The sequence below is a fragment of the Tauraco erythrolophus genome, chromosome 8 (assembly GCF_009769465.1).
Source record: "Tauraco erythrolophus isolate bTauEry1 chromosome 8, bTauEry1.pri, whole genome shotgun sequence".
Lineage (NCBI taxonomy): Eukaryota > Metazoa > Chordata > Aves > Musophagiformes > Musophagidae > Tauraco > Tauraco erythrolophus.
This window is the reverse complement of record NC_141472.1, coordinates 28,392,483-28,406,608: the sequence shown is the minus strand read 5'-3', so window position 1 is coordinate 28,406,608 and position 14,126 is coordinate 28,392,483. Positions and strand designations below refer to the sequence as shown.

The following is a 14,126-nucleotide window of genomic DNA, read 5'->3' as shown; positions in this document are numbered from 1 at the left end:
ACCTGGCCTTGAACACTTCCAGGGATGGGGCATCTACAACTTCTCTGGGCAACCTGTTCCAGTACCTCACCACCCTCTGAGTGAAAAATTTCTTCCTTAGATCTAATCTAAATCTGCCCTCTTTCAATTTAAAGTCATTGGCCCTTGTCCTATCACTACACGCCCTTGGAAAAAGTCCCTCTCCAGCTTTCCTGTAGGCCCCCTTTAAGTACTGGAAGGCTGCAATAAGATCACCCTGGAGCCTTCTCTTCTCCAGGCTGAACAGCCCCAACTCTTTCAGCCTGTCTTCATAGCAGAAGTGTTCCAGCCCTCGGATCATCTTCGTGGCCCTCCTCTGGACTCACTCCAGCAGCTCCATGTCCTTCTTGTGCTGGGGACTCCAGAGCTGAACGCAGTATTCCAGGTGGAGTCTCACGAGAGCAGAGTAGAGGGGCAGAATGACCTCCCTTGACCTGTTGGCCACGCTTCTTTGGATGCAGCCCAGGATATGGTTGGCTTTCTGGGCTGCCAGGGCACGTTGCCGGCTCATGTTGAGTTTCTCATCCACCAGCACTCCCAAGTCCTTTTCCTCAGGGCTGCTCTCAATCCTTTTTCTGCCCAGCCTGTACTTGTGCTTGGGATTGCCCCAACCCACATGCAGGACCTTGCACTTGGCCTTGTTGAACTTCATGAGGTTCTCACAGGCCCACCTCTCCAGCCTGTCAAGGGTTCCTCTGAATGGCATCCCTTCCCTCCAGCCTGTTCACAACACCACACAACTTGGTGTCATCTGCAAACTTGCTGAGGGTGCACTCGATCCCATTGTCCATGTCGCCAACAAAGATGTTAAGTAGCACTGGCCCCAGTACTGACCCCTGAGGAACACCACTCGTCACTGGCCTCCACTTGGACATTGAACCGTTGACCACAACTCTTTGAGTGCGACCATCCAGGCAATTCCTTACCCACTGGGTGGTCCATCCATCAAAACCACATCTTTCCAGTTTAGAGACAAGGATGTCGTGGGACAGTATCAAATGCTTTGGATAAGTCCAGATAGATGATGTCAGTTGCTCTTCCCCTATCCATCAATGCTGTAACCTCATCATAGAAGGCCACCAGATTAGTCAGGCAGGATTTGCCCTTAGTGAAGCCATGTTGGCTGTCACCAATCACCTCCTTGTTTTCTATGTGCCTTAGCATAGTCGTCAGGAAGATCTGCTCCATGATCTTGCCGGGCACAGAGGTGAGACTGACTGGCCTGTAGTTCCCTGAGTCTTCGTTTTTCCCCTTTTTAAAGATGGGGGCTGTGTTTCCCCTTTTCCAGTCAGTAGGAACTTCACCAGATTGCCACGACTTCTAGTGGCTTAGCAACTTCATCTGCCAGTTCCCTCAGGACCCGCAGATGCACCTCATCAGGTCCCATGGACTTGTCCACCTTCAGGTTCTTTAGATGGTCTCGAACCTGATCTTCTCCTACAGTGGGCGGTTCTTCATTCTCCCAGTCCCTGCCTTTGCCTTCTGTGACTTGGGCTGTGCAGCTGGAGCTCTTGCCAGTGAAGACTGAGGCAAAGAAGTCATTGAGAACCTCAGCCTTCTCCATATCCCGGGTAGCCAGGTCCCCCGTTTCCTTCTGGAGAGAGCCTACGTTTTCCCTAGATCTCTTTTTATCACTGACATATCTATAGAAGTTTTTCTTGTTGCCCTTGATGTCCCTGGCCAAATTTAACTCTATCAGGGCTTTAGCTTTCCTAACCTGATCTCTGGTTGCTCGGACAATTGCTCTGTATTCTTCCCAGGCTACCTGTCCTTGCTTCGACCCTCTGTAGGCCTTCTTTTTGTCACACATTAAGTGACACAGAACACAGTGTCTGATTTTTCTTCCCCTTTTGTGATTACTTGGATTTTCTTCTGTTGCCAGGATGTGCTCTGAAGTTTGGCACATTAGATGTTGTAATTAAGTTCCTAGCTTGAACCTTGGTATATGTTACCTGTGAGGGCAAAGCGAGAAAGTAGCCTAAAATCATAATTAACTTTTTAAAAATAACAAATAGTCTTTTGAAAGCATTTTGAGATGTAGCTTAAAATGCCTTAAGAGTGTTTTAGCTTAAAATGTCTTAAGAGACTTTTTATGTACTTAATTGGGGTTGCCTAGCAGGTTTTGACTGCTATAAGTGGAAATTTATAAAGCTGTCGTGCTGATGAAGAATAAGGGTCATTAGACTCAAAAGCCACTGTGTAAACAGATTTGTAGTAGCTGTCATTTCCAAGACAGGAACTTGCAGGTAATTTTTGAAGAGTAAATTAATTTCTTACTCAAATGTTAAGTTTTCATTACCATTTCATGTTTAGAACAAATCTAAATGTCATGTAATGTAGTGTAAATCAGTAAATTATATACTGTAAATTATTGCAGTTAACTCAATAAATAGGTTCCAAATAAAGTGAAGAGAGATGCTCTGTATTTGGAAAGGTGGAGAAGATGTATATAAGTAAATTCACTCCTGAAATAAACATGAATAATCTCACACCTTCGACAGGCAGTGCCTTTGCTTTATGCTAAGGTGAAGCTTGATCTCCATTTCTACTGTCTGCTTTGTGCAACCTATGGAGAAAAATGAGGCATGGTTTAGTGTTAATTTTGAAACAATTATATAATGAAGTTTTGTCCAGTGTTCAGTGTATATTTCATTAATTTACTGATTCTCTACCTAGTTGGTAGGCAGAACAGTTTAAGCGTTTATATTAATTTTTGTCCTTCTTATTTGCAGCAGTGAAGATGGACCCAACTCTAAGAAACCAAAAATTGAAGATGAGGAAGGTAGCTTTAGCATCATAAAACTTGCTGAAGGCAATGTCACCTCTGTAAGCATATTTTTACAAATCTGATTATTAAAGGGGAAGATTAATTTCTCTAAGTGTGTTATAGTGAATATACAGAATTCCTAATGAAAGGAGGGTTTCTAGCATGAAACATGACTGAAATACTGTCTACCTGTAGATTTGAGACTCTCTGCTAGAGATTGTAAAGACAATCATATCATCTGCAACATTGAAGTTGCCTCTGTATATTTAATCAAAGCTATTGCTGTGATTTTAGAGACTGTTCTCTGCATTGATTGGGGTTCTAAATGACAAATTTGGCTTCGTCTTCCTGCTAAGTCTAACTTAATTCCAGATGCTCTGTACATGGGTAGATGAAGCCTGTATCATAATGTGCACCTTCTTTTATTTGATTTTTTTGTATTACAGAGAAAGAAGTGGTTTAATATTGAGATAACTTCACTTTGTTTCAAATGTGCTATCCTTTAGGGTTGGTTTTTAAAATGCGTGATTGAGATTTTTAAAAGAAATTTAAAATCTAAAAAGATTTAAATGTTCTATACTCCTAATATAAATTTCTGATATTTGCTGAAAAGTGACATTGCCAAATTTAAAAGTAACACAGAGAGACCAAGCAAGCTTATTGAAAGATCTATGAATTATTTTGACAGCAAAGTGTGAAAATTTCAAATAAACTTAGGAGAATTTTGATTCCTGAAAGGAAGTGTTAAGTCATGTAATTTTTTTCTAAAGTTATTGCTTCTGTTTTTCAGTAAGTATTTATTCATATTTGACCTGATTTTAGTTCCTTTTGTAAGGTTTCTGCACTTGTATGCCCGTTTAGAGCTTCAGCTTTAACATGTCGAACTGGACCAGAAAGGGTAGATAAATTGGGTGCAAGCTCTTAATCTGGAGCTTCCTAGTGGAGTGGCAAACCAGTGATTCTGTACCCGCATGCCCAGGAGTTCCCATTCCTCATTAAGTGTCTGTCAAGATTAGTAAGAGGTCTGTGCCACAAGAAAGTCTCCAAGCTGAACTAGCAGATACTCTGAATTGCTGTACTTCTGACCTCTAAACCCCAGAGAATGTGGTCAGCTTGTAAGAACGCTGCATAGTAAGTGTAAGTTCATCTTGATGGTGTCATAACTAACCTTTGCAAGGAGCGCTGCGCATTAACGCTCATCGCAAGACTTGCGTTTTGTGAGTCTGCATGAAGAGAAGTGTAGAGCTTCTGTTTCTGCATTAAAATAAACAGAAATTTAAAGATTCTTTTTGCCTCGCAAGAAGAAAGAGATTGATGTTGGCAGATGATTGTATCATTTTTGGACCTTTTGTAGGTTGGCAGCGTTAACCCAGCAGAAGATTTCAGAATTCTGGTGAGGCAGAAAAATGCTGACTTCAAAGATGGTAAATGACTTTTATCTGTCTTAATTATATTTAGTAGCATCTTCAGGGTTCAGTAAATGCAATCCATTTGTCTAAACATAAGTTTCTAGTGCTACGTGAGGTGCTTTAGAGTTTACTACTTAGCTTCTAGTGCCACTCAGAGCAAGGGAAGGTGTCACTCATAATTCCCATGTCAGTATTTGCCTTCCCTGTTTGAAAGTCTCAGATACCCATGTTTGTGTAAGATGGCACTAGGCAGCTAAATTGAGGCATCGGAGCAACTCCTCCGGTGTTTCTCACCAAAGATCCCTTGGTACTGACTGACTGCCTCATTCATACTGGGTATCAGCTTCTCATCTGGCTTCGCGGGATCTTTCTGGCTTGAAGTGGAGAGTAGCTGGCTGCGTGTGGTGTGAGAAACCTGTCTTCTGCTGTATGCTTACTTTGTTCTATGAAGAAATAAGAGTCTTATGCTGGGATTTAAATCTTTACGTGCAAAGATCATTTCTTACTGCTTGTGAGTGAAAGAAAGCATGGGTGAATTTAGGGTGTAATGAGCAGAGAGTACGTGAATCTTAAAGATGAGGGGGGGCTCTGTGTGCACTGAATCTGTTCTCAGCCTACAGCAAGACAGGGCTTTGACGCAAAGGCGAAGAAAAATACAAAGCACAGGTCAGCCACTGTCTTGCATGCCCTAAGTCTGAAAATACAATGGAATTATCATTTCTTTGCATGGTATTTCCCTACCGGAATAGCTATACAGAGAGATATGTAATCCAAAGGTGTCTTAGAAAGAACGCACAAGATAGATGGGGTCCTTTTTTTCTTTTGAAGGGTGATTTGAAGGTTGTGTCAAGATAAACCTCATCTGTCGAATAGCCACTAATGTAGCATTTCTTTAGAAATAAAAGATTCGCAGAGGTGCTGAAGTCAGGTGCTAGGTATTTCAGCAAAGCCCTTTGGCCTTTTGGACATAGTTTGAGGAGGATGTTGAGTAGTATATTGATTTGTGATACAGTCCGTTAAAGTCTACATAGCTATTTCTCTCCAGAATTTCCAGACATCTAAGCCAGCTAGCTTTTTACGTGGATTTTGCATTAGATCCAGAAGAAATTGTTTAATGAAAAAATATTTGAAGTTGTGTTCTCACATCTCAGATATATGAAGATGCAGTAAAAAAAAGCATCGTACCATATATTAGAGTACAAAAACTGTGAAACAGTTGACTACTTTGTTACGGTAATTAATTTTATCATGCAGGAAAGCTTTAAGGCAGGAACAAGTACAGTGATTACCCTTGAAGACAGTTTAACTGAAGAGTGCTTAAATATGTCCACTTGGTAGCTGTGCTGGAAATGACTTCAGTACATATTTGGGTGGTTTCAGAAATTTTGAGCAATCTGCTTTTAGTTCATGTGTAATCTGCTCTATAATTCAAAGAGGTAGTTAGACCAAATGTAATGCAGTCACCAATTTAAAGGAGAGATAGAAGCCACTGTAAATAAAACCATGTTATGTTTTTTTTTTTTCTTGCATAATCCTTTTTCTGCTTCAGAGCCTTTTAGGTAGTATATTGGATTAGCATGGCAAGGTTTTGGTAGTGAGGGGGGGAGCTACAGAGGTGGCTTCTGTGAGAAGCTGCTAGAAGCTTCCCCTGTATCCAACAGAGTCAATGCCAGGCAGCTCTAAGACAGACCCACCACTGGAAAGACTGAGTCCATCAATGACAGTGGTAGCGCCTCTGGGATAACATTTTTAAGAAGGGGAAAAAAAACTGCACAAGAGAAAACTGTAGTCAGAGGGACGAGTGAGAATACGTGAGAGAAACAACTCTGCAGACACCAAGGTTAGTGAAGAAGGGGGGGGAGGAGGTGCTCCAGGCCCTGGAGCAGAGATGCCCCTGCAGCCCATCGTAAAGATCACAATGAGGCAGGCTGTGCCCCTGCAGCCCATGGAGGTTAACAGTGGAGCAGAGATCCATCTGCAGCCTGTGGAGGACTCCATGCCAGAGCAGGTGGATGTGCCCAAAGCAGGCTGTGACCCTGTGCTGGAGCAGGCTCCTGGCAGGACCTGTGTCCCTATGGAGAGAGGAGCCCAAGCTGGAGCAAGTTTGCTGGCAGGATTCGTGACCCTATGGGGGACCCACGCTGGAGCAGTCTTTTCCTGAGGGACTGCACTCTGTGGAAGGGACCATGCTGGAGCAGTTTGTGAAGAACTGCATCCCGTGGGAAACTTACATTGGAGAAGTTAATGGAGAACTGTCTCCCATGGGAAGGGACCCCATGCTGGAGCAGGGGAACAGGGTGAGGAGTCTTCCGCTGAGGAGGAAGGAGTAGCAGAGACAACATGTGATGAACTGACCACAACCCCTGTTTGCTGTCCCCCTGTGCCTTAGGCAGGAGAAGGTGGAGCTGGGAAGAAGGGCGGGGTGGAGTGAAGGTGTTTTAAGATTTGGTTTTATTTTCTCATTATCCTAGTCTGATTTTGATTGGTAATAAATTAAACTAATTTCCCCAAGTTGAGTCTGGTTTGCCTACGATGGTAATTTGTGAAGGATATTTTCCTGTCCTTATCTTGACCCACAAACCTTTGTTATATTTTCTGTCTCCTCCCCAGCTGAGGAGAGGAGTGATGGAGCAGCTTTGGTGGGCACCTGGTGTCCAGCCAGGGTCAACCCACCACAGTCCTCCTGTAGCTTAATACATAAAACATTACAGGCATGTTTTTAATGGCTTGTGGTATTGCATTCTCGTTATGTAAACAGTAAATTCTGCCTTAAAATTTTTCAGTGGCTCTAAGTTTTTTTTTTAACTATAATTTTATGTAATATTTAATGGCAATTTTTTTTTTCCCCTCTACTAGAACATATAAAATGTGAAATGTCTTTGCAGGAAAAGATAATCTGTGGCATTCAAATAATTTATTGGAAAAAAAATTGCATTTTACATGTCAGGATGCAGACAGGAAAACTACTAGGTTGCCTCCTGTTTTGCTTCTTTATTGTATAAAAAGAGCATCCAGTGTAGTTTTCCAAACAGAATAGAGCCTACGTTCTCATTTTAAAACAAAATAGCAACAGAGCCTCTCCATAGGGAGGAGAAAGACTTTTCAACTGTTTGATTGGGGTGGGATTTTTTTTTTGTAGATAGAGAAGTTGTAGCAATAGGAAGAGTTGTACTTTAAATACTGACAGTACGGTGGCTTTTTAATTAAGCTGCAGGTTAATGGCACACATCCTCTTTAGTCGTCCACAGCAAGTCTCACCAAAATTATAAAGTTATCAGGACCAAGGTATGGCAAGGGGAATTTTTGTTTTAATGGCTTGTAGGAAGTTCTGATGGTGTATTTATCATCGAAAATGAGTACCAGTGCATATCCTGCAGTGGCCTCACTGGTATTTGATGATCAGTGTTTGTGCCATTCATAGGATAAGCCTAAGTGCACGTTAGCCTGTGTTTGATACTGTGTCCCACAGCAGACCAGAGCAGGAGAAACCTTGTTTTTGCTGTTAGTGAGAACTGAGTCACTAATGTGTAAATACATTATTTTTCAAAAATCTAAGAGTTTCACATTGGTAAGGGTCTTAGGGATAGGTTTTCTGAGACTGGCAGCTCAATTCCTGAAATAGTTGTCAACTTTGTTTTTAATTGACACCTGTGTAGTTTATTACAGTAGGGACCCACTTATGGCTTACATGATGAGTTGTGTGTGCTGGTGTCAACTTACTCGTTGATGTTGATTGCTCATGTGACTAGTATTGTGTTTTCCCTCCAGATAGGTTTACTTTCTTATTTGCATTCATGACCAGAGAGATGTCATTTTATGCAGGTCTTATTTTGGGTGGGTTACAAGTGCACAGTCATCATAAAGAGCAGTCTTCTGATAACAGCTTCTGATGTTTTTGTCAATGAATGCAAATAAAATAGATTAGTTTGCCTGAGTAGAATCTAATCGTTGCTCCCAAGGGTGTACAATGAGTTTCTTCATTGTTGTGGCTGCAAAGAAGATTCTCAAATGCAGTGAGTGCTTGCCATTTTTGTAATGCCAAAGGAGTAGCCACATGACTACCAGTTAATCCTGTTGGAGTATAATTGTAGGTTTCCATCTATGTCTGTGTTTCTGGAGAGCAGAACGTGTCTGATATGGGGTGTTGTTATTTTGATAGGCTTCTGTAGAAAATAGGATGGCTTATTGGGGGGGTTAAAAAAGATACTGACATGCATAATATTTTCTTTGGTTTGTAAATCTTCTGTGCAAGTTTATAGACCAGATTTCATTGCATCTTACAGCCTTGTATCTGAGAACTTGATGTCTGAAGTCCTACAGTTAAAACAGCTTTTTTTTTTTTGTTTTGCTGATTGTCAGTGAAGAGAGAAATCTGCAACAACAACTGTACAGTTTATGGACATAAGAAAAAATGTTCAGACATTTTTTGGTACAGACCAATTGTGCCAAACACTCATTTTTATATTTATAGCAAGTTTGTTAATGTTTTTATTCCTAGCTGTTTCTAGAAAAACAAAGAGTCAGTTTTGCACATTGCACATTTAGATTTCAGCAAACATTCTGTTGTGCCTGAGGTGTCACACTTTTGCCATGGTATGTAGATAGTTTCTTAAGTAAAAGTGAAACACTAGTTTTGCACTATATGCTTTGTATGCTTGTAAGAATTGCGTATAAGATATTTGCAATGGGAATTTATTAGACAGTGACAACAAAGATGATATTTTATTGCAAGATTTTCTGTAGAAATGTGTATAGTTAACTACCTTTCTAGACCTAAGATATATTTTTTTAAAAACCTAGTATTTACTTTCACTATTTTTTGGCATATGCCTTTGTAGTTCATCTGCATTTTTATCTTACTGGATATTTTTGTGTATTTCAGAGACTATTCAGGCCAAATGCAATGACTGATTTGATGAAAATTATTCAGTCACTAGAAGAGTATTTGCAAACCAAATACTTGAGTATATAAAATCACTTTGAAGTTTTCTGTGTGTCTGTTTCACAGAGAAGATGAAGCCAGATTCTTTGAAGTGCATAGCGATCGAGTGAGACGCGAAGCTCTGAGTTGCAACAAACAGAATTTGGATTAGATGTTCTGGGGAGGAAAAGAAAAAAATCACAACGATGGTGGTCAAGCATGGAAAGAGGGGCCCAGAGAACTTGGACACTCTGTCTTTGGAGCTGTTCAAAATTCAAGTCAGTGGAGCATTGAGCCACCTGATCCCCAGCAACCCTGATTTGAGCAGGGATTTGGAACAACTGTCCTTCAGACATCCAGCCTAAATCATTCTGATCCATACCCACAGGCCATTTAGAGAGCCCATTTCAAAATCGAACAGCACCTCCTAACACTGGAGTAGTTCAATAGCTTTTGATCTTAAAATTCTTATTTCTTGGCTTAAAGATGATGGAAGTCCTTAAAAAATTAGGACAGTTTTCAGTTTAGAATCTCTTTCTTTTTTTCAGTCATAAAAAGATGATACTTATAGAGCAGTAGTTTAAAATTTATTATCAGGTGGTTTAACTGATTTGTCAGTGACTTACTTTAAGCACTGTCCACTAGTACAAATCATTACCATCCCTAATGGATAAATCAAAAGATTGGTAACAACAAGAGTCTTTTGTCTACAGAAAGAGCTATTTTTTTAAACTTGATAAATTTTTTAGAGGGGAAGAGGAATCCCCAAGGAGTTGAGCTTGGACCATAATACAGCCTTATCTATTATTATGCTGTAATCTGGTTGGCATAGTAATCAAGGCCAAGGACTGAACTGAGCAAATGTGGAAATATAACTATGCTTTTATACTGTAACTATTCAGAGATAACAAATGAATATAATTGTTCATGGTATGTTTCACAAGAAATAACAGCACTGGTGAATGTATTTTAGAGTAGGGAATGTATCTGAATATCAGTGGGGAAGGGATTAAATTCTCTCAGAACTAAAAGATCTCCTATTCAAAAACTTATTTAAAAAAAAAAAAAAAGAAAAAAGATCTCCAAAGCTTAATCACTGTATTTGTTATCTAACCAATCAGGTTCAGTAGAAGCAGAAAGCAGAAGATTAAAATTTCTTGGGATGATCTGCAGAAAGTGGTGGTTATTAGGAGTGCTGGAATTCCAATGTATGCAAAATGTAGAAGTTCATTAGTTCACTTCCTTAAATGTGTGGGGGATGAAGGAATTTCGGAGGGAAGAAAAAAAGTTGTTATTGTACATTAATGTCCTGGATAGATTGTCAGTTCGTAACTTTAGGATCCACTCTTCAAAACCCCAATGCCTGAGATTTACCTGGAACATATCAGAGTTAATGCTAATATTCACATCTTAGTTAAACAGACATCTTTATGCAGAACATGCCTTTCTCCACAAACAGAGAGATCTATATTTTGCAGCACCCAAAACCAGAGAGTCACACTAATGGAAAGGCAAATGTCAGGCAGCAGGAAGTAACAAAGTTCTCAGACCTAGAAGTGTAAAGGAGCAGAGCCCACTTTGGAGCACTTTCAGTTATAACCCTTGTCTTCTGTCTCTGGTGTTGTCTTTGCCACCCTGAAGTGATTTGTTAGTCTAATTAGAACACGGGAGTTTTATCTGTCTTAGATTCATCAGTCACTGGCCTGTCATTTAAGGGAGACCCAATGGACAGACCCATTTTTAGCCAAGCTGTTTCAAGATGTTAGAAGGATCTGATTTAAAGTATTGTTGCCATGTAACCTGTTTCCTGCATATATTATAGCCTTTCAGTGCCTAGTAAAATATTGTAGGGTTTTTTTGGTTCCTTAGAAAAGATTTCAAAAGGAGGCAGCTCACAGTCAGTAGCAAGAAAAAGTCTTTTCTTCTGGTGCCTGCCAGTGCAATCAAATGGAAAAAGATTTAAAAAAAATTAAATGCAAAAGAAGTGCAGTGTCTGATAATTTCAAACAGTATGCTGGAATCATTCTGACAATAAAGACTTTTATTGCACCCTTGTAGTGCCTGGGGTTTTAATTTAACACATCAATGAAAAAGCAGCATTTAAAAAAACCCACCACCACCACTGAAAGCACCAGCAGGACTTACTTTTATTAGTGCAATTTGTAAGAAATTACAACATTTAATGAGAAAACTGTTAACCATGAAAAAAATGGACTGACTTAACTTGGAGAGCTTAAGTAGTGAGGCTTCAATTTAGTTTGTCAGCTACTGGTAAAGTAAATAAAAAGAGCGAGCTGATCACCTCTGGAGCAGTAGGCACTTCAGCACACTTTCTTGTGTGAGAGCTGCTGTTGGACAGAACTGTTGTCCGCTTCCTTTCTAGAAACTCTACTGTGGAGTTTCCCACTCAAAAGCTAGTGGGAGAATATCAAACATGACTTGTTTCACCCTTTGCAGAAATGCTGTACTTCAGATTTGGTTCAATTAGCATTTTGTAGAACATAAATAAAACAGCTAGTGCTGTGTATGCTCACAGTGAGCAGAATGGAATACAGTATTTAAACGATGCCTGCTTGTCGGTGTGTTTACTTATCCTTGTCTCTTCCATCACTCTGGCAGATGATATTCTGTGTTGATGTTTCCATGGCTGAAGTAGTTGCAGTGACATCTATGCCCGTAACAACCTAACATGAGAAGGAAGGGCTATAAGTCAGGCGAAAGGTAGTCCCATCACCTGTTTTGAACAGTACAAGAACAGGACAGGCAGATGCTGTGACTTGTCCAGAATGCTTTCCTGTGTTTTCTTCCTCAATGGAACGTCACCTTTAATCTCCCTCAGTAGACTTCATCTTTTAAGAATTCTAAAGATTTGTTCAAGCGTTTGTTTTTTTTTTTAAAGCTGTTAAAACTTCTAGCATCTCATAGCAGCCTGTGGTAAAGAGGTTAACTGGTTTTGTTTGAAGAGGTACCTTTTTTGTTTGTTTTTAATCCAAGTCTTTGCTTTTGTTTTGAGAGAGGCAGTGGACTATCACTCCCTATTTATCCTTTTCACAATGCTTTTGAGTTTATAGATCATTGTTGTATGCTTCTCACACTTGTCTTTTCCCAGGCCAGTGTCTGCCAAAGGGTAAAATTGGACAGTTGCTCACCTGTAATTAAGCATGAAGAAAATAATGTACTAAAATCCAGCAGAATTTAGTTGGGCTTGCAGAGCTCTTGGTGACATTTTCACTTCTCAATGTTCGCAGTGTTTTACAGCTGCCTACCTTTTAGGAGTGCAACAGTGAGCATGAAACAGGTGTTCCCCTTGTTGTTGGTACAAGTCTCATTGTTTGCCTTTTCTTCTCTCTATCAGGCATGCACAGTTTATAATACTTATTTCCATAATCATAGACAGCATTGCCCCGATGAAAAAAATCATCAAACTGTTGCTCACCAGCCTGGGCTGCGGCACCAAGGACGCTGTTGCATCCTCCGCAGCCAGGAGGAAATGGCCTGCCTCTTGTAGGCAGGATAGGTACCTTGAGTTGATTAGAGTAATTAGTTCATTATCTCAACTCAGTCCAGCTGGATAAGAATGATTGGTGCCATATCAAACTACCTATATAGAGACAAGATAGACTGAGATGTCAATTACAAGGTAGTCTTTTAACCGCAATCACCTACAGCGGTTGTTTTAACGTTATTACACTTTCACTGTGAAGTTAACACTTGTATTGAAATATGCATGTATTTGAAACGATGTTTAGGGGACATAATTGCATTGTAGAATATGACATCCATCAGCTTTAGGATCTCAAATGTCCTGGTTCTACTTTCTATCAGACAAGCTAGGCCGATGCTTTTTTTCTTGGCTATCAGGGAAAGACTTTTGCCTTGGCCGTGCTTGGGTTTCTTCCTAGTGTATCTAGCTTTTCCAGCGAGGCTGAAGTAATTGTTAGTAGCTTATCAACTTGAGTAGCTTGAGGTGGTATGGGTATGATTAATTCTTTTGATGCAGGTGGAATATAATGAGAGAGATGTAAAGGAAAGATTTTTTTTTTTTGCCTTGAAAGTGTGCATTCTTTGATTTATTTATTTCTCTTTGTCTTTCAGTGAGTCAGCAGTTAATAAACCGCATTGATCAGTTCCTGGAAAATAAAGGTTCACAGTACTACATGAAAGGGATTGATTGTATCAGAGTTTTCAGAGAGGAGGCCATAAAGGTAATGTTAATACGTGAAAACTCTCATCTCTTTCAAATTAAAGACATAATGGGGTGTTGGTTGATGAGAAGCTCAATGTGAGCCAGCAATGTGCACTTTCAGCCCAGAAAGCCAAACGTATCCTGGGCTGCATCCAAAGAAGCGTGGCCAGTAGGTCAAGGGAAGTGATTCTGCCTCTCTACTCTTGTGAGACCCTACCTGGAGTACTGCATTCAGCTCTGGGGCCCCCAATATAAGAAAGATCTCTTGGAGTGGGTCCAGAGGAGGGCCATGAAGATGATCCGAGGGCTGGAGCACCTCTGCTATGAAGACAGGCTGAGAGAGTTGGGGTTGTTCAGCCTGGAGAAGAGGAGGCTCCGGGGAGACCTTCTACAGCCTTCCAGTCAGTGCTTTAAGGGGGCCTACAGGAAAGCTGGAGAGGGACTTTTGACAAGGGCATGTAGTGACAGGACAAGGGGCAATGTCTTTAAACTGAAAGAGGGGAGATTTCAATTAGATATAAGGAATATCTTCTCTCTGAGGGTGGCGAGACACTGGAACAGGTTGCCCAGAAGAGTTGTGGATACCCCATCCCCAGAAGTGTTCAAGGCCAGATTGGATGAGTCTTTGAGCAACCTGATCTAGTGGAAGGTGTCCCTGCCCATGGCAAGGGTATTGGAACTAGATGATCTTTGAGGTCCCTTCCAACCCGAACCATTCTATGATGGACTTATTTACTGTATTAGAAATTTGTTAATTCTTGCTACAGCAAAAATAATTGATTTCTAGATTAAAATCTGTTATGGTGTTTGAAAATTTAGATATAT

General features: G+C 40.5%; 1 protein-coding gene across 2 annotated transcripts in view; it reads left to right on the top strand.

Moving 5' to 3' along the window:
• XRCC5 (X-ray repair cross complementing 5) overlaps window positions 1–14,126 on the top strand; it is a 56,984-nt gene that overhangs the window by 33,257 nt on the left and 9,601 nt on the right. Inside the window, exons 15-17 of one of the 2 annotated variants that reach the window (XM_086615251.1) lie at window positions 2,751–2,844; window positions 4,140–4,209; window positions 13,211–13,320. In XM_086615251.1, coding sequence (XP_086471377.1) covers window positions 2,751–2,844; window positions 4,140–4,209; window positions 13,211–13,320 — 274 coding nt within the window. Of the gene's footprint in view, window positions 1–2,750; window positions 2,845–3,764; window positions 3,975–4,139; window positions 4,210–13,210; window positions 13,321–14,126 lie in introns of those variants that run through there. The other variant, XM_086615253.1, reaches the window with a different exon arrangement.